At 46.7% G+C, this 19,031-nt stretch overlaps 1 protein-coding gene across 2 annotated transcripts in view; it reads right to left on the bottom strand.

The window, feature by feature from the left end:
- The window catches only part of PCSK5 (proprotein convertase subtilisin/kexin type 5), a gene marked incomplete at both ends in the record, with an annotated part of 451,941 nt that overhangs the window by 30,731 nt on the left and 402,179 nt on the right, over positions 1–19,031 (bottom strand). The window contains 6 exons of one of the 2 annotated variants that reach the window (XM_080819754.1): positions 2,085–2,280; positions 4,062–4,145; positions 8,395–8,472; positions 12,961–13,161; positions 13,999–14,135; positions 17,085–17,127. In XM_080819754.1, coding sequence (XP_080675880.1) covers positions 2,085–2,280; positions 4,062–4,145; positions 8,395–8,472; positions 12,961–13,161; positions 13,999–14,135; positions 17,085–17,127 — 739 coding nt within the window. The remainder of the gene's footprint in view (positions 1–2,084; positions 2,281–4,061; positions 4,146–8,394; positions 8,473–12,960; positions 13,162–13,998; positions 14,136–17,084; positions 17,128–19,031) is intronic. The other variant, XM_080819755.1, reaches the window with a different exon arrangement.

The following is a 19,031-nucleotide window of genomic DNA, read 5'->3' as shown; positions in this document are numbered from 1 at the left end:
TTTACAGTTGTTTTCTACAATTTTCATTCTGTTTTTCAGCTGCTGCCATAATAGTGTAAAACATCCCCAAACTCATCACCCGTGTGTCTGCGGGAAGGCAGATCTAGGCTGAGCTTGCGCTCAAAGAGGCATATGTCATTGTAGGGGAAGCACATGTACTTCTCAGTACGTGTACTACTCAGGCATGTACTCTGGGGGACAGAGGCTGGGCCCCGAGGTACATCCTGGATTCTGGTCTTCCTGTCCCTTTATCTTCCCTGGCACAGGGACCTCCTGGGGCACATTTTTCTCTTAGCCATGACAGAGAACAAGAGGGCAAGTTCATCCAGGCAAACAGGTTGTAAAGCTCTGCTTCCCTTCCGCTAACAACCCGTTGGCCAAAGCAAATGAACTTGCCCGAAGTCAAGATCAAGGAAGTCCATTCAGTGTCTGTGGAAGTTGCTGCAAAGTGACAAGCGGAGGGCATAGGTCCGTGGAAGGGTGAAGAATTGTAGCAAATAACTCATCTACTAGAGTCCTTTTTGAATCAGTGCCAATGAGGCATCCTATATGGCCTCTTTACTTGATGTTTTAATGAACTCATTCACATCTGTTTCCTCATCCTTCAGCCCTTCTTATATTTATTCAGGAAACAAAAATGTACTGAATGTATCAGGAAGAAATAGGACAGGGGTGAATCAAGTTTATGTATCTGATGTAGTTTTACGAAAGAAAAATCGGAGAAGAAGCAGTTTAGTAGAAGAGAGGGAACCAAACTGTATCCGGATGAAAGCTAAGAGCAGACTCCCTTATACAGTAGTATCTTCGCTTTCTGGGACCACATGGAGAACCTTCAGTTGATTATAACTAAGCTTCTGCTGTCAATTCTTACATCTAGCAGATGTGAACTGTTTATCTGCAGAACAGAATTGAATACGCTTGGCTTCTCCACTAGCCTGGAGGCTTCTCGAGTACCCTGACTGGTGTTTGCACCTACAGGATCCGCCTCAGTAGTGGATCCAGAAACTAATGATCTACTTCTATCATAGGTCTTGTAGCTCTAGCGTCAAGTTCTTTTAATCAGTGGGAAATTTCTAATTCTTCCAAATAGATTCTGTTGGTCACTCCCCCAAACTCCCTCCTCGCCTCCCTCTTTCCAGTCCTCCTGGCTGTCAGTGTTTGATTTTATTTGGGTGTTCAGGGTAAATCTTGTGTAGCCGAAACCGATCCTGCTTTTTCCATCCTTCTGGCCAGAGATCATTTTTGGAGCATGGAAGGGATGCATTCTGGCTATTGAGATATGAAGGGAAGTCGGTTTTCTTTCCTTTGGAAAAGAGATGGAGGAGGGGAAACGTGCCCTTTTCTGTCTCTGGTTGTTGCTGTGTAGGGTGGTGAGGTTTGGACACAGGGCAGACAGTGTGGCTCAGGGGCTGACAAGCGGAAGAAGATACAAGAACAAAACGGAAAGATTGTGGGTCTTTAATGAAGTGTTGGCCGCTGAGGTAACCAGTGCTGGATTTTAAGCTTTTTGGTCCATGCGATGACAAACCCCACACTGTCTCAGTCATTCTACTTAGAATTTATGCTGCTCGTCACCGGGAGTTTCCAGATACACTTTTCCAAGTGCCGTTTCCACTTCCTTTTTACATCCTGGAGGTGGAACCATTGATGGGAAGAGAAAAGGAATTATAAACCAGAGGATTGGGGAAACCATGAGGAATCAATAAATAATTTAGCAGGTCTGATTCTATATTTATTATTTATACCTCACACCTCACCTACTGCAAATATTTAAGAAGAGATTCCTGTATTCTCAGCCTTAACTTTGGTCATGGAAGAAAGAACTCCTTGATCACAGCCACAAGGTGGAAGAAACGCGTATTTTCACAAAAGTCAAAAACACGTACGTATCACAGTCCCGAGGGAGAAGTGTGCATGCTTTGGCTGCTACGGCCAATAGTGATGTCAGTCAGAGTCACAGGGGGACACATCCCTAGGCTCTGTCACCGGGGATGGGGAGGCATTCCTGGTGCAAGAAGGAATTGCTTCCAAATGCTGTAGGGGAATGAACCGGAGCCAGACGAGGAAGGCAGAGGGACACTTACTCAGGGCACCTGGTGTAGCACCTGCCTTTGTGGAGGACGCGAGGAAAGTCTGGCGACGTCTGGCACTTTCTGCAGAGATCGGCTCCAGAGCAGGAGACACAGTCCTCTGTACAGTTCTCGCAGCTTCCACTCCTCGCCGAGGGCCACGTGCCTTCGGGACAGGAGGAGACACAGGCCTGGGCCAGCAGATACGTGCCTAGAAACCCAGGGAAGAAGGCGGAGTGGACAGACGGTCATCCTGTGTCTGGTCCAAGGGCACATGTGTCTGCACAAAGGACGGATGACCCACAGCAGCCCAAACTCCTTTTTGGAGCCTCTGCAAAGACCCAAGGATGTTGAATATTTATTTCTGACAATCGCAAGTACTAATTAGTGATGCTCAGTCTCCCACATTCAGTTCGATCGCCAGAAAGGAAATCGACAGCAGAGGTTTTGCCCTGTTTATTTCTTTCTGTTTTTAGAATTTATTTTGAGAGAGAGAGAGAGAGAGTGAGCGCACAATGGTGGGGGGGAGGGGCAGAGGGAGAGGCAGAGGCAGGCTCCCCGCTGAGCGGGGAGCCCAATGCGGGACTGGATCCCAAGACCCCAGATCATGACCTGAGCTGAAGACAGATAACTTCTCTGAGCCACCCAGGTGTCCTCTTGCCCTGTTTCTTTTACTTTCCTACTGATGCTGGTGCAAGTCACGAGGGGGCTTCCTTCTGTCCAGTTGGTCTGTTAACACCTTCGTCCACGTGTAAGGCACATGTGCCTCCCCCTAGAGTCTATTTTTCTGCTTCTGGAAACCTCTCCTGCTAGGCCACTAACCCAGTGGCAACTCTTCCATCCAGCACCACCTGGAGTGGACGGTCTCTCTACTTATTTTTAATTGAAAAAAATCAGATATCATCATTATTGAAGAAAACTATTGTAAAATCACCCTCCATTCTCAAATCCCAAGAAAATTCCTTCAGTTTTTGGTTGTAAACGTTTATATTTCGTAGGGGTAGAGTCGTGACACACCTGAAATTTTAAAGTTTTGCGTCCCATCTCACGATGAACACTGCGCCTTCCGACACCATGACCCGCTTTCATGGTCACTTTTAATTCTTAAATTCTCACTGTTAATGAATCATGTTCATAAAGTATCCCCCGAATTCAGGGGAGTTGCTATTTCTGATGTTTTGTTATTACAGACGATGAAGCAGTGCATCTGTTGGCCTGTTAAATTGTTGTTTTTGGATGGGGCGCCTGGGTGGCTCAGTCAGTTGGGCGTCTGTCTCCAGCTCAGGTCATGATCCTGGGGTCCTGGGATTGAGCCCCGCATCCAGCTCCTTGCTCAGCGGGGAGCCCGTTTGTCTCTCTCCGTCTGCCTCTCCCCCCGCTCCTGCTCTTGCTCTCTCTCACGCTCTCTCTCAACTAAACAAACCTTAAAAAAAGGGGGGGTTTTCTCCCCTAAATTCAGAAATGAAGAAGGAAAGAAGAAGTAGGGTACTTACCCTCCCCCAGAATCTCTACCCTCAGTTCTCCTGTTTTGGCTAATACACTTTCAAGAGTAATGGAACCTCTAGAAATGTCAGGTACCCAGAGACCCAGCAAATTCTGTGGCCACATCAACAGATAACTTCATCTTGCCTTTGGGTAAGAACACTGATGTTTTTCTTCTCTCTCTCTCTTTTTTTTTTTTTTGCCCTTTGAAAGCTAGTTGTGTGTGCGTTTAAAATTTTATTTTTAAGTAATCTTTATGTGCAACATGGGACTCAAACTTACAACCCCGAGATCAAGGGTCTCTTGCTCTACCGACTGAACCCGCTGTGCCCCTGAATACCAGTTTTGTTAGAGGTCACTGTCTGGGTCCTGGCATTTTCCCAGAGGAGCCATTGTGATAGGAACAGTGAGAAATGGATCAAGTCCTGCAAAGCTTTTATATAAAGATGTCACATAAGTGACAGTGAAGTGTCTGGGCCACGGCCACCTCCTGTCGTATTCCACACTGACCTTTTGGACATGAAGTGCACAGCGTCGCAGACTCATTGCAAGTTTTACAAGAAGGATGACAAGGCTGGTGTCCTCTCAAAATGTCTGTGTAGGACAGAAACCGGAAGTCAGTGTTACAGCATTGGAAAGGATCTCATGGGTCATCTCGTCTTCCTGCCCAGAATAGAATCCCTTCAATTTTGCATTGGCTAAACTCTGGTGCCCACTCATTACCCGTGCGGTGGACTTCACTCATTTATTCATATATTTTATTCTTTCTTTCTCTTCCTTCCAATTGATCATTAAGACGTGGTTTGCAAACTTCCAGTGACAGGATGGCCTTAAATGCAATGGGGTTGTTTAATCTAACAGGTGTTCCTTCTTTCACATATTAAAGATCTGTGGGAGTGTGTGCTTGTGGGCATGCGTCATGAAAGAATTTTCTAGTTAAAGGTCATCACTTCTTTCCCCAAGATTCTTAGATGACCATTTCTCTTCGCTCCAAGATGATAACAGAATTCATTGCATCTTTTGTGGAGTAACTTTTTCTTTTCCTTCCTTCCTCCCTCCCTTCCCTCCTCTCTTTCCTTTTTTTTTTTTTGTTCTTTGGAACCAGGTTTCAAAATCCATCGATGTTTGGGTTTCTGTGTTCTTCAGAGTGGCCACTGTGGAATGCAAACCTAAATTGATCTCCTCTCAAATCATTGTTAAACATTCACCTAATGGAGCCACCTGTGAGTTTTCTGGTTGGTCAGGTGGTAAGCAGGCCATCCCCGCTCAACACCCATCCACCTGGGAAACATTGGAGGTGTCCCTCTCTCCCTTTCCCCCCAAGAGCACTCCTTCGATGGCCAGGCTTTCCCCGAGAGTCAGCAAGTCCACGGGACAATTTCAAAGACCTACAGAACAGCCTTGGTGACATCACTCAATGAGGACATGAGATCTTGACCAAACCTCAGGAGCTGCTTGGGAATCAGCACGAGTCTCACGGGGGAAAATTTGAAAAAGAAGATCTAGCTCAGGATGTGGGATAGGAATGATCTGGACCCCCAATCGACTGTTGGCATCTTATGACCCCCCACCTTGCTTCTGGCTCCTTCCAGCCTTTCCAAGAGTCAGTCTGACAAAGTGGGTCCTGTAGGCACACCTGCCTTCAGAGCCCAGCTGTACCACTTCCGGGAGAGTAACCATGGATACGGGAATTAAACTCAGAGAGTCCTATTTTCCATGTCTCTAGCATGAGAGCCAATGATCGTTCCCTTATAGAACTGTCGTGGGACAAAATGAAACTGTATAACATGCACACACAGCGGCTCAATAAGTGCTAGACCTTCTGCTTCCTTCCTCCCAGTTTCCTCCTTGGGTACATACCTCCCCATTTCCCAAGCTTCGGCTTTAGTTCTCTCTCTTCTTCCCCTGTTCCATACCTGGAGTGGCCCTCGGAGACATTGCTTGGTTTCTCTGAAGGTGCCATGGTGAATAAGCTGCTGAGATTAGCTACTGAGGAAACTAGATCCCCAGGTAGGGAGGTAGACAGATCGGCGTGGAGGTAGATACAGACGTATAGACATAAAGGATCATCCTGCCATGCTAAGTGGCAGTTCTCTTCCTAGTCTGGAAGGAGAAACAAGCCTTGGTTTTCCAGGAGACTGACTCACTGCTGTACTCTACCTGGGCAGAGCTGTTAAGAGCTCAGTTAGCCTTGGGCAGAGCAGAGCCCGGCACAGGATTCTCGCAAAAGACAACAGGAAGCTCCACAAGACCAACTGTCTCCCCGAAGGCCTTTTTAACCCGACAACCTCACATAACCCAAAAGAGAAGGCGGCAGAGTGAGCAACAGGTCCCTTGCCAACATCAGTCCTCGCTAATTCCCAGGGAGATGCGGATCAAAACTGCAGTGTGAGGGCATCTCACAACAGTCAGCCGGGCGAGGCTGGAGAAGACATAGCCAGCGTCGGTGAGGACGTGGAGGAAAGGGGACGCTTGTGCACCGCTGGTGGGGCTGGAAGTGGGGAGAGCCACGGTGGCAAACAGTGTGGAGGGTCCTCAGAAGATGAAAAATGGAGCTACCCCATGATCCAGCCATTCCACACTGTGTATGTAACTGAAGGAAATGGAATCACTGTCTTGAAGAGATACCTGTTCTCCCATGTTAATTGCAGCCTTGCTTACAAGAGCTGAGATACAGAAACCACTGAAGTGTCCATAGATGGGTGAATGGATCAAGAAGATGTGCTGTATGTGTATAAAGGAGCACCACTCGGCCATAAAAAGGAAGGAAATGTTGCCATTTGCAACAAATGGATAAATCTTGAGCATTAGGCTAAGTGAGATATATCAGAGAGAGAAAGACAAATACTCTGCGATCTCACTTATACGTGGACCTACAAGGAAACCAAACTCTTATAATAGATTGGTGGTTGCCAGGGGTCGGGGTGGGGTGGGGGAATGGGTGAAAGGGGGCCAAAAGGTACAAACTTCCAGTTGTAAGATGATTAAGTACATGGTGTCTACAGCTAATACTGTTGTATATGGGGAAGTTGCTAAGAGACTAGCTCTTAAAAGTTCTCACCACACACACACAAGGTAACTGGGGGTGGTGGATGTGTTAACCTTATGGTAGTAATCATTTTGCAATATATACATATATCAAACCATCACATTATACTTGTTAAGCATGACAATGTTACATGTCAATTGTATTTCAATGGAACTGAAAAAAACATAATGGCTGAGAGCAGTTCTTAAAAAATAATAGCAAAATAATATTTACCAGACACCTTGACAGTCTTTAATATTATTACATGTCTAGGCCAGGGGTTGAATTTTTTTCAACTCAGGGTTTGAGATTTTTTATCTTTTTTTTTTTAAGATTTTATTTAAAGATTTTTGTTATTTATTTGACAAACAAAGATCACAAGTAGGCAGAGAGGCAGGCAGAGAGAGAGAAGGGGAAGCAAGCTCCCCGCTGAGCATAGAGCCCGATGCAGGGCTCCATCCCAGGACCCTGAGATCATCACCTGAGCCAAAGGCAGAGGCTTTAACCCACTGAGCCACCAGGCGCCCCAAAGATTTTATTTATTTATTTGAGACAGGGAGAAAGCACACGAGTGAACGCACAAGAGTGGAGGGGAGGGACGGAGGAAGAGGGAGAAGCGCTTCCCCATACAGGGGAGCCAGAAGTGGGGCTCTGTCCTAGGACCCTGGGATCATGACCTGAGCAGGAGGCGGCAAACATTTAACTGAGCCACCCAGGCACCCCGATTTTATCATTTTTATACTAAATTTTTTTTATTTAGAGAAGAGTTTTAATGAATTGTCTCACATTTTTGTAATATATCTACACATGTATTTATAATTACGCATCTCTCACATTCTGGCAGGTTGAGATTTTACTGGGACACACTAGATATAAAAATTCTGTAATGTCAGCACATGTCCACTAGAGGGTGCTCTGCACACACAGTTAACAGCAATTAAGTGTGGGCAAGGGATTATCATTGCCAGCCACAGGTTTTTATCCTAAAAGATTAGTGACTTAATCACAAGTATTTGACTTTGATCATAGTTTTTCTTTTTTTTCCACTCCAGAAATTCTGGACTGGACAAGACCTCAAAGGGAAAAAAAACAAAACACCTCGACCAAGAAAATGTAGTGTCTGTCCTTTAGAAATGACTATAGCTAAACCATATAAAACAGGAGTTTTATTTAAAACAAACTTTAAAATAAGCAATACTCACACAGTTAAAAAAAAAAACCCAAAAAACTGAAGAAAGGGAATATATCATAAAGCATCCCTCCATCCTTTCTATATAAACTGTATTTATTCACCTTGTTTATCACATTTGTTTTGTTTCTGGTAATAATGTATTGGGGGGCCATGGCACAGAAAGAACCCCTCATTCTTGTTTGTGACTCCACAGCATTCCATTGCACGGGTATATCAAACTTCATTTTTCTAACTGGTAACCGTTGGTGACCGCTTAGTATTTTTTTTTTTTTTTTTCCCAATCTCTGCTATTTCAAATACTACAGCAGTGACCAGGGAGGCCAAAGGTGCTTTTCCAGGCTATTACAGATCTGCAGGGACAGAGGCTTTTCTTGATAGCCTCTCCAGATATAACCAGCCAGCACATCAGGAACGCCCTTAAATGCTCCAGGAGGCTTCACGGCTGAATTTCCTCCCGGTCTCTGGCTTCTGAGCACCAAGTTGTGGTTACCACATTCCTTCTGTTTTTGTCTGAGGACTTCCGCACCCCCATTTGCTCCTTATAGCTCAGCTTCTCGGGTTGGTTTCTAGGTCACAGAGGCTTTTGATTCGGTGTGATGGTCTTTTCCCTATTTCCCTGTTACCTCTTTTGATTTGAAACTTCCGCCGTCGCTTCTGTGGAAGGCTCCTTGCCGAAGATGGGCTTGCAGTGGGCCTGGGCTCTTTTTTATTTAAAAAAAAAAAAAAAAAGCGTTTATTTTTTTAATTCAAGAAAGATAAAGAAGGTTAGTGTTGCCTATCACCTTACCACCCAGAAATGCGGGGTAGATGTCAGCACGTGGATTTCCCATCTTCATATTGAATGTGGGAATAGAATCATGTATGTGTTTGTGTGTGAAATCGCTTATGTCTTTTGTGTATATAATACCGATCCTACATTTTGCATTTTTAAAAATATTTTATTTATTTATTTGACAGATAGCGCAGAAGCAGGGAATGGGGAGCGGCTGGCAGAGGGAGAGGGAGAAGCAGGCTCCCCGCTGAGCAGAGAGCCCAATGCGGGTGCGATTCCAGAACCCTGGGATCATGACCTGAGCCGAAGGCAGAGGCTTAATCAACTGAGCCACCCAGATGCCCCTGAATTTGATATTTTAAATTTTATAGGCATATTCTCTTGCTCCTAAAAGTCTTTGTATACACTATTTTAAATGGGTGATGTATTTGGATGAAACATAATTACTTAATTTTGGGGGGTTATTATAAATGGAGCTACTATGGACATCTTTATACACAGGATATAAAGGACTTTGGTTGGCTCCTAGGCATCTCAGCTGACCATCTTTGCTGCCTTCTTTCTGGGACTATTCTTCCCCAGTCTAGCCCCCCTGACCCTCCAAATTACTGGCTTTTAACAAGACTGTTTTGAAAGCGAACTAGGGTTTCCTGTATTAAGACTGGGTCAGGTTAAAGGACAGGGGAGTAGTTTAACTTTTATTGTGTCCTCTTCAGTCCTGGGAGCTTTATGTGTGTTCTCCCATTTAATTCTCAGAATGACCTTGGCTGAAGTAGTTCCATGTTCTTATTTTATGGATGAGGGAATTAAGATTCAGACAGAATGAGTAACTTGTTCAAGGTCACACAGCTAGTAGAGAACAGAGCCAGGATTTGAATCCTGGTATGCTTATCTCTAAAGCCTACATCCATTAGAGAGACTTTTTGTAATTAATTTAGATTTTAAAATAGTTTGGTTTAGGTCAAAGCAGTGGTGTACCGGTAAAATGGCTTTTTGGAACATAAGGCAAAAAACTTGACTTGTAGTGTTTGCTGATTTCCGTGGTGTAAATACTCCCATCATAGCCGGTGGTTTAATGATCCCCTATTGAAATTCCTGGGTATTTGACAATCAAGGCAAGTGCAGATGCGTGGTTCCTTCAGGGATCCTGTGGGCCAAAGGTTTAGTCATTTCCTCATCCAGAGTCCGGGTTTTCTTCACTGAGTTCTGATTGGATAATTAAATTAAAATGAGGCCCTCATTTCTAAGCGAGGCAACTGTATATATCTACAAAGTCCTTCTAAAAATCAGATTTTCGTGGCATCTTTAAAGCTCTTGAAGATTCAGTTACACACAGGCAATGTATCTCCCCACCACTGAGATTTATTTTTTGCACATGGCTCAGTGTTTGTGAGGGACTCTGGGAGTCCAGGCTTCCTCAGGGCACAGGAATCAAGATCAAAAGACAGGCTGGTGAGAAATTGTTAGGATGTGGTCAAAGATAAAAAGTTAATTCCCCGCGTCTGCGCTTTGTAGATTAAACTACCCTTGGACTATGTCATTAGAGCCTGCTACAAACACGGTTTTCATCAATGATGGAAATAGGTGGGTAGGGGAAATGTGCAGGAGTTATTCGTAGGACTTTCCGGCACTACCAGGGGGAAAACCACTTAAGAAAATCCAAATGATTTAACAGTCATAGAGTAAACCGTTTCCATTCCCAACAGTGGTTTCAGGAAGGCAGCAGAAGGCCCCAACATTTTCACCCATGGTCGCCCTGTGATCCCTGGGTCACTGTGGAAGCCATTAGTGGCCTGTTTCACGCTGGGTCTGCGGTTGCCACACGGGGACATTGGACTAGGAATCTCCAGAGGATATTAGTGACTAGGACAGGGGATCTGGGAGGGAGCCGTACTCTGGTGTGAGTGATTCTCTGCTGGCAGGAAGAGCAGAGTTGGGCGGCCATCTTTGGACATTCCTCAGCCTTGGCTGGAGGACTTGACGGGCATGGTCAACGTGTAGGGAACTCTCCATCCTCAGACTGGGGCAGGAGGTGGTCCCACCGTGTGCGTAATTAACAAAGAATGATGGTCCTCTCATTCTGAGCAGCCACCTCATTAAGAGAAGGGTTCTGTGACGTCCAGTTGGATTTTTAAATTTTAAGGCTATTTCCTCCCCACATGCTGGCACAGGCAATGGGGGCAGTCATAGTCTTTGGAGGCAAAGAAGAGCTGATTGTTTCCACTGGGGGGTGGTGTGGGTGAACTGAAGTTTGTCCCATTTTACCTTCCTTATGTGGATCCGCAGCCGTGTTGAAAAGCACAGTACCACCTTGCTGAGAGCATCTAGGCAGCTCTGTTCTTTTCAGATCCTTCTGTACATTGTCTGGGCTCCCACAGAGTTGACTCAGGATAACTGCAACCTGCTTAGCATCATCGTAAAGGGGTGGTTAATTAGCGCCTGTGTTCTGGAAACTTCTGCCCATCTAATATACCTCAATCTTGTTTTGTTTGTTTGTTTGTTTTGTTTTTTTGTTTTTAAGAGTTAGAAGTCAGGGTACAGTTGTAGGCATTGGCTCAGATACTCAAGTCTAGGACTTTATGGAGTGCATTTCCCACTTACTGTCTACCTCAGTGGTGTCTAAACTCTGCCGGGAAAGCTGAACTCCAGCCGTACCTTGCTCCGTGAAGAATGAGTCCTTCCTCCCTGTGAATAGTCTGCATGTCTGATTTCCTAGATCATAGAGAAGTGTGGCCATGCCATTGACTTTATTGCTTTTGTCCAGCCATGAGAAGCATTCGCATCTGCTTCCCGAATCCCTTATTAGTGCTAAATCCCCAAATGGACTAATTCCTTCCCCTCTTCAAAAACACTATATTTTGATAGTAGAAAATGCAGAGGGTTGGGTGTGGTGCTCTGACAGAGGGGAACAATCAAGGCCCAATTTCTGCTTGCAGAGTGCGTAGTCCAGTTGAAAGGGACGTGTAATCATTTGGGGGAATCAAATCTGCTCTGACTCTTGGCTCCCTGGCCCTTTTCATCATCTGGATGCCAGATAAAATACAGATGTTCTGAGCTAGGAACACAGCACCAGACGATTTTCCTCTTGGCTTGCACTGCCTCTTAAATGCCTGAATGCCAGACAAACCCGTTTTCAGCCTTTGGGTCCAGCTATAATTCACGGAAGACATCCCGGTCTGGAGTGAATGATTTTCTTCCCAGCCATGTCTCTGAAATTGGCCCACGTTCTCCGTGTCCTTTGGCTGTTGGGTTTGTGATGGTCCCTGAGCTGCTTTTCCTTTAAGTCTCATATGTGCCACGGTCATGGTGGATGGTCGCCATGGATGTCCCTCTGTGGACCCAGCGAGAGCCTCTCTCCTGCCCGGTATCTTCCCCTCGCCCCGGCCCTTCGAAGTCATATCCTGAGTGGACCTCCACTGTTGCTGCACTGAAATGACCTTTTTAACAAATCCTTGCCTCGAAATCAAACGGAGAGCATCTCTTGTTTTCATGAGCGTCTCTTCATAGAATGTGAGTCAGATTTTTCCAGCAGGAAGAGGGTTTCGTGTTTGAACCCCTGGAGACACAGAGAGGTCATTGGAGTTTGTAACTACCTTGCAAGGAAGCCTGTGACTGGCTCCAGTGGGAGGAGGTCCGTGCTGAAGACGCAGGTAGGGATGAGCAGACGCAAGCCTTTACTGTTAGACGGCAAGCTCCCACACCCTCCCTCCGGCCCCCATCAAAATCCCCAGTTTCCCCATCTGCAGCCAGAGGGGGACTTTTATTTTATTTTACTTGAGAGGCAGCATGAGCCCCTGGGGGAGGGGGAGAAAAAATCTCAAGCAGATTCCCCACTCAGCGGGGAGCTGGACTCTGGGCTCTATCTCCCAACCTGGAGATCATGACCTGAGCCGAAATCAAGAGTCCGTTGCTTAACTGAGAGAGCTGCCCAGGTGCCCCTGGAGGGGGACTTTTAAAAGGCAAGCTTGAATGAGGCTAAGTTCTGATCAGCCAGCCGGAAAGATCGGCTGTCTCAGCTTAAGTTCCAATACATTAGGGTAGTTCTTCCTTGTGCCACTGAAAAAGCCCACCCTTGCCAGTCTTTCTCCTTTGCCTTAGGTAGAAGCTATTCTGAAATCTTAGAGATGGTGGTCGTTGGGCCATTCTCCTCCATGACTCTGTTTACCTGCTCCGAGCTCTCCCCACCGGACAGGAACTCGCGGGCCACACCAACCGTAAGTTGCACTTCGGGTTTCCCTCCAGGTCAGACACCCATAAACCACAGCCTTCTCCCCTTTCCCACTCCAAGCTTTGGTTCACTGCCCTGCCTTCATCTCATTTGGGATATCCCAAAGGCAAGCGTTAAAGAGGGAGGAAGGGTACAGGCGGAGAAGGTGGCTGGACAGCTGCGCTCTCTCTCTCTCTCTCCCACACATACCATTCCAGAATCTGCCTTCCACCTGGATCTGGGCCGGCCCCGCACACGTCCCCTGCCGCAGCTGCTGTCCTTCCCGGCAGCTGCTGCACTGCTGGTGTCCAAAGCCGGTGCAGGTCTCACAGGCCGGGTGGCAGCGCTCACATTGTCCCAGCTCTGGGTCGCCGTAGAAGCCAGGGCCACATCTCCTGACACAGGAGCCATCTGCGGGAGAACACAGAGAGGGAGCATGGGGGTGGGCCCCTGGCGGGCTCGGCCCCTGGTGGGCTCGGCCAGGCGCCCTGTGCAAGGTTGGGTTCTAAACAGGCTGCTGGGAAACTCAGGAACGCTCTTCGTCTGCATTTGTTTTTAAAGGAACCAAACCGGCATCAGCTTATTTCAACCAAGAAATGTGTCTTCAATCCAACACATCAGTCCACTTTTAACCAAGCATTTAAGTTTGCTCCAGGGGTGAGGGAGTGAAGGGCATCGAGTAAAGAACTTCGGATTCTCAGGGCCTTGGAGAAGCGCGAATCAAACAAATCTCTGTAGAGAACCACGGAGATCAGTGGGGGCTGATCCTGCAAACATTCGGGAGCCTCGCGCCCGCAGTCCTTGCCCTGGAAGACCCCCAGGATGGTTCTTTTGTAACCATCAGACCCAAACTGAAGACAAAGGATCTTGTTGATCTTTAACAGTGCTTAGGGATATATAGTGTGGACTAAGTCCCCAGGAAAGAGTCATGGTTCTGAATATTCTAGGTGATTCGTTCTAAGGCATTTACCTTCAACGTACCCCGCCCCCCCCCCCCGCCCCCGTCACTCTTGCATCCATCAGCTTGGCTTGGCGATGTCGGACATTAATGAGTGACAGGCACTCTACTTCAGTAATAGAAGCAGAAGGAAGTAGTGCCGGCTAATGTTCATTTTCAAACCAAATTAAAATCCATCCTTGGACAAGAGGCACAGGAAGAGTGTGAAACCAGTCAAGCGAGTGCTCTCATTTCTGGGTGGGGCTCGGGAGCCTTGTTCTTCCTTTGTACCACGCGCCTCTCAGGCTTACCCAGGAGAAAGAAGCCCTCTTCACACCAGTAGCACTGACGCTGGTCACAGTTGCCACAGTTGGTTTCACACGCTTTGCATTCGGATTCTTCCCTGTAGGTCTTCTCAGGACAGGTCTTGTAGCAGTGCTGTTCAAACCTAGGGGGTAGGGGAGGAGGCAGAGTTTCCTCCATGAGGTACATTGATGTGTTTCTCTTTACCACCAGAATTTAATATCCTGACATCTGTCTACATGTCATTTTTAACAGGTATAGATATTTGGGTGTCAAGGACGAAAGCTTGGTCTTTGTGTGCTCACCAAACAGGTTATTAGCCACTTCCCGCTGGACCCCAAGGACCCATCATCAGGGCAGCTGTCAAGAGCTGGGGAGTAGGAAAGGGGTCCCAGTATTTATTTATGGAGTACTGATGGTGCGTGAAGTCCTCATTTCAACCTCCATGCCATTCCCAGATGGTAGCTATTATGTCTTTAGTTTCTAGATAGGGGAACTGAGCCTCGAGGTAACAGGCTCAGAGTCCCATACATAGCCAAAGGCAGGCCTGGGATTTGAACATCTGTTCGTTCTGTCACATGGCAATGGGAAGGGGAGGTGTCGTGGAGACCTCCCATCTCTGACTTGTAGAGCTGAATTGGAGAACTTTGGGAGTGTCTGTTAATCTGTGTTTCATTTAACCTAGTGCTCTGTGTCTCTCATTACCCAGGGAGTGATTCAGAGCTCACAAAGTACCTGGCTTCATCCTGGATTTTCTCACTCCCATTAAGGACATGGTCTCCACATGGACATTTGGAAACAGCTCAGTGCTGAGTTCAAGTAACTTACCAAAAATGTCTACTAGATTTTTTTAAATTATTTTTTTTTAAAAGCTAGATTGTTAATTTTAAAATGAAGTGGCTTAGGTTTTATGTATTTATATTTTTAAGTATATTGTCCCTTTTCATTCTGCAGTAGAATGTTGTATCTCATTTTTTTAAACTTATTTTTTTAATTTTAATTTTTATTTACGTATTTATTTTTGAGAGAGACAGAGCGTGCACACAAGTGGGGGAGGAGCAGAGTGAGAAGCAGCCCCTCCCCCAACCCCCCTGCCCCACCTGCCTCAGCGGAGCAGGGAGCCCAATGTGACACTTTTGATCCCAGGACCCAGGGATCATGACCTGAGCCGAAGCAGACGCTTAGCCCACTGAGCCAGTCAGGTGCCCCAAATGTTGTATTCCAGACTCCACTGAATTAGGGGCCCATTTGGAAGGGGAGCGTAATCGAGCTGACCTTTGCCCTTTGGTGAATTTCATAGCATCAACGAAGTATCCAAGGAAAGCTTTGTATTTCTTCATTAGCACCTTCTATGATACAACGTTTTATTCACTATCTTCAAAGTTACAAAACATTCTATAGGGTTATACTTGTGTGTTTCTGGAAACAGTCACGGCGTCCTTTACCCCCAGGGGTACTGGGCTTGTTCCTTCCCTGTATTTGTTTCTCCAAGGGTTTTATGGGACCCGCTCATCAGTGGCCAGCGGTGCGCAGGCGCAGCTCTCCGGGCTGGCTACAAGGTGGAACAGGGTCGGGACAGGGGAAGCAGGTGCAGGTGGAGGGCTGCGCTGGTCAGCTCAAGGAGGGATACAGTTACACCAGAGGGACGCAGAGAATGAGGACCAAACAGAATTCCTCACCTACGCCTCCCCCCCCCCCCACCCTGCATGGTGGTTATTTGAGTCTAAGTTCTCCTTCCTCAGTTCTTTCAGGAACATTCTGTGCCCCCCACCATGTGACCTCACCAAAGAGTGTTTGCATGTCTGCTGTTCGTCTCTGCCCGGGGTGGTCTGTGGCGGGCTGTGTGGTGGGTAAAGGCCAGCTATGAACATGCTGACAGGTGGCTTTCTGCTCCTTTACTCGTCTGCTCTACCCTGCAGCAGTCATGTCTGGGGCCTCTTCTCCGTCCCTCCTCCCCTGTTCATGGAGCAGTAATTTAAATCAGTGGGTCAGGAATGCGGAGACACGGACAGAGTTCATACAGAGAGCATCAGGCTACTCTACCAGAGTTGAATGAAAACTATAAACTTAGGTAATGATAAGGCTAAAACTGAGTCTTTGCGATAAGCTTCAGCTTTCTGGGCTCCCCTTTCCCTCCCAAGCTCCTGACCTCTCTCAGCATCTTTTCTACCCATGACCATCCCTCAAAGGTGCTAGAGGCGAAAGGCAGTGTGGTAACAGGAGGAAGCGGCCCACTTAAGTTGAGGTGACCTGAACCTGGATGCCCTCCCCCCACCCCCGCGCCCCCGCTAGCTTGTGGTGTAACGTGAGGAAACCCACAGCCTCTCTGACCTTCAGTCTCTTCCTCTGGAGAGTAACATCAATCTCATGTCCCTGGCATGAGAGTTTGTGGAAAGGTGAAGAGAAGAACTGGGGGTGAGGCCATCACCCGGTTTTTAGGGTCACAGGGAAAAATTACATAGTTTATGTATTATCTGGGCCTTCTTTTTCTTCTCCTCTACCTTCTTTGCTTTTCTTCCAAGATTGGAACCAGTGTGCCCTCGGAGGCCGACTAGGAAAGGAAGGGGAGGCGACATGGAGACCTCCCGTCTTTGACTTGTAGTGTTGAATTGGAGAACTTTGGGAGTGTCTGTTAATCTGTGTTTCATTTAACCTAGTGCTCTGTGTCTCTCATTACCCAGGGGGTGATTCAGAGCTCATAAAGTACCTGGCTTCATCCTGGATTTTCTGACTCCCATTAAGGCCAAGGTCTCTATGCAGATGTTTGGAAATAGCTTGCTTGGGATCGGGTCTATCGTTAAGGTTTGTCCATGAACTGCAGGGTCTGAAAACTGGTAACCCATGGCGAGATTCCTAGACACCAGTGTCAGGTTGGGTGACGTCCAGGACCAAGAAAAAGAGGGCCTCCTTTGGAGGCAAGAAAACAGCTGGGCTCTTATTGCTAAATCCAAGAATTGTTCATTAATAGCCTGACAGGGCACAGTCGCTTCTGGCTGCACGGCCTCTTTGCTTTAATCACTGGATTGAGGATTAAGTCAGTATTGCTTAAACTGCAGAAAAGTTAGTGCCATGAAAAAATAAATGCCAGACTTACATGTAATACCCCGTAGTGCATGATGTACAGGTTCCTGGATTATCTGGAAGAAAATTATAATAATGAGACATACTAATTACTAGGAGTTCATCATTTGGCAAATGGGCTCTGGAAAATTTGTGGCTTGAGACAAATAGTGTTTTGGAGGTGTTTCATGAAAGGGACTCTCTGGAAATGACATTTGCACAGATTATACCATTTTTTAAAAAAGATTTTATTTATTTGTTTGACAGAGATCACAAGTAGGCAGAGAGGCAGGCAGAGAGAGAGGAAGAAGCAGGCTCCCCCCTGAGCAGAGAGCCTGATGTGGGGCTCGATCCCAGGACCCTGGGATCATGACCTGGGCCGAAGGCAGAGGCTTTAACCCACTGAGCCACCCAGGCACCTCCAGATTATACCATTTTTATTTAATAGTGTGATGTATGCTGTGATTTAGTTTTCTCAAAGCTAGTAGCGTAAGAGTCTCAGGAATGGTTGGTCCTGATTTTCAAGGAAGTAGAGTCCCAGCTCCTTGGTCTTCAAACTGCGGATTGAGAAGCATCCACATTAAGCTCCTCCTGGCCTTTACTGAGGGAGAGGCACCAAGTGTGTCTACAAAGGCATATTTGGAAGGGGCAAGTGGGCTCCTGACCTTGAATGGCAGGTTTTCCATGAGCTACCCCAAATGCCGGCCAGTGTGAAGGAGTGTCATCTGGGAGGCTCCTTTGGAATCTGGACAATTTTTTTTTTTTTTTCCAATACAGAATCTGCTTTGTTTTGGGTACTTCACAAACCTCTTGAAGATACTGTCCTGTTCTCATTAAGTACAATGATTCAATGTGTCCCTGTTGGCTCCGAGAAGGACTCTCTCCTACAGGTTTCAGGGGACTTAATGAGAGCGCAAGGGCTTTGCGAATCACTCAGTCAATTTCCTTTCCTTGTAACCCTCCCTGAACGATGCCGGTTCCCAGATCCAGTTGTTAAGGAAATTCTATGATTCCCACTGGCCCGTGATTCTGGTGACTCACAGAGGCGACCTCCAGCAAGGTGTCTGTCCTACTCCAGTTCTGTTCTCGTCATGCTGAGAGGAGATGGGCAAACAACCTCTCCTCTTGAGAACGTTCCTCCTGTACATGAGGATCGAATGTGCCCTTTAACTTTATTTAATCGAAACAAGATTTTGTCCTTTGGACTTTGTGCACAGCCTTCCTTTCTCATCTACTCTAGGCTCTATTTTGGTTTTCACAAAGTCTGCTGCCTTGCTCACATCTTTAGCCAAATGTTCATCCTGGGCTCTCCGAGGGATGTTGCAAGACAACACAACTGTGTATTACACATTATGTGGCTGATGCCTTACACCAAAAGTTATTGCGGAAAAATTTCTGTAAGAGGCTCTGCCATTTAACCAGACATTGACAGAACCTTCTGGAAATAGCCTCGTGATGATGCAGCGGACAGGGTACTGGCCTGGGAACTGGGCTATCTGTTTCTAGTTTGAGGTTTTAACCCTGGATTAACTGCCTGTGACCTTGCATGAATGTTGCTCTGCTTTCTGTGTTCTGATTTCTGCAGGTGTAAAATGATCTGGTCAGAGAAGGTGGTTGCTAAGACTCTTCAAAAGGTAAAAATTCTGAAACCAAGTCTGGCAGGGGTTGGCAAGGTATGACCCTCTCTTGGGCTGGATTCAGCCATGCCCTGCCGCAGGAGGCATTGAACAAGAGTCAAGACAGCCAAGGACAGAGCCAGACCCTTCTGCAGGAGGCCAGGATATGCTCACAGTAGGGAAATGGTTTTTGTGTCTGTTGTGCGGGGACACGGTTTGTTACAGGGCGACCAGACCGGAGCCGAACAGGGAAATGAACCATAAAGCAGGCTAGTTGCATGATAGAAGGAATCTGAAACTAGAGGTGCCTTGAGAAAGAAAAGCTCACGGAAATTCTTAGAACTTTTGCAGATGGGCCTTCATGT

The sequence above is a fragment of the Martes martes genome, assembly GCF_963455335.1.
Source record: "Martes martes genome assembly, chromosome: 12".
NCBI classification, from domain to species: domain Eukaryota; kingdom Metazoa; phylum Chordata; class Mammalia; order Carnivora; family Mustelidae; genus Martes; species Martes martes.
The sequence above is the reverse complement of the archived record's forward strand: the minus strand, read 5'-3'. Positions and strand labels throughout refer to the sequence as shown.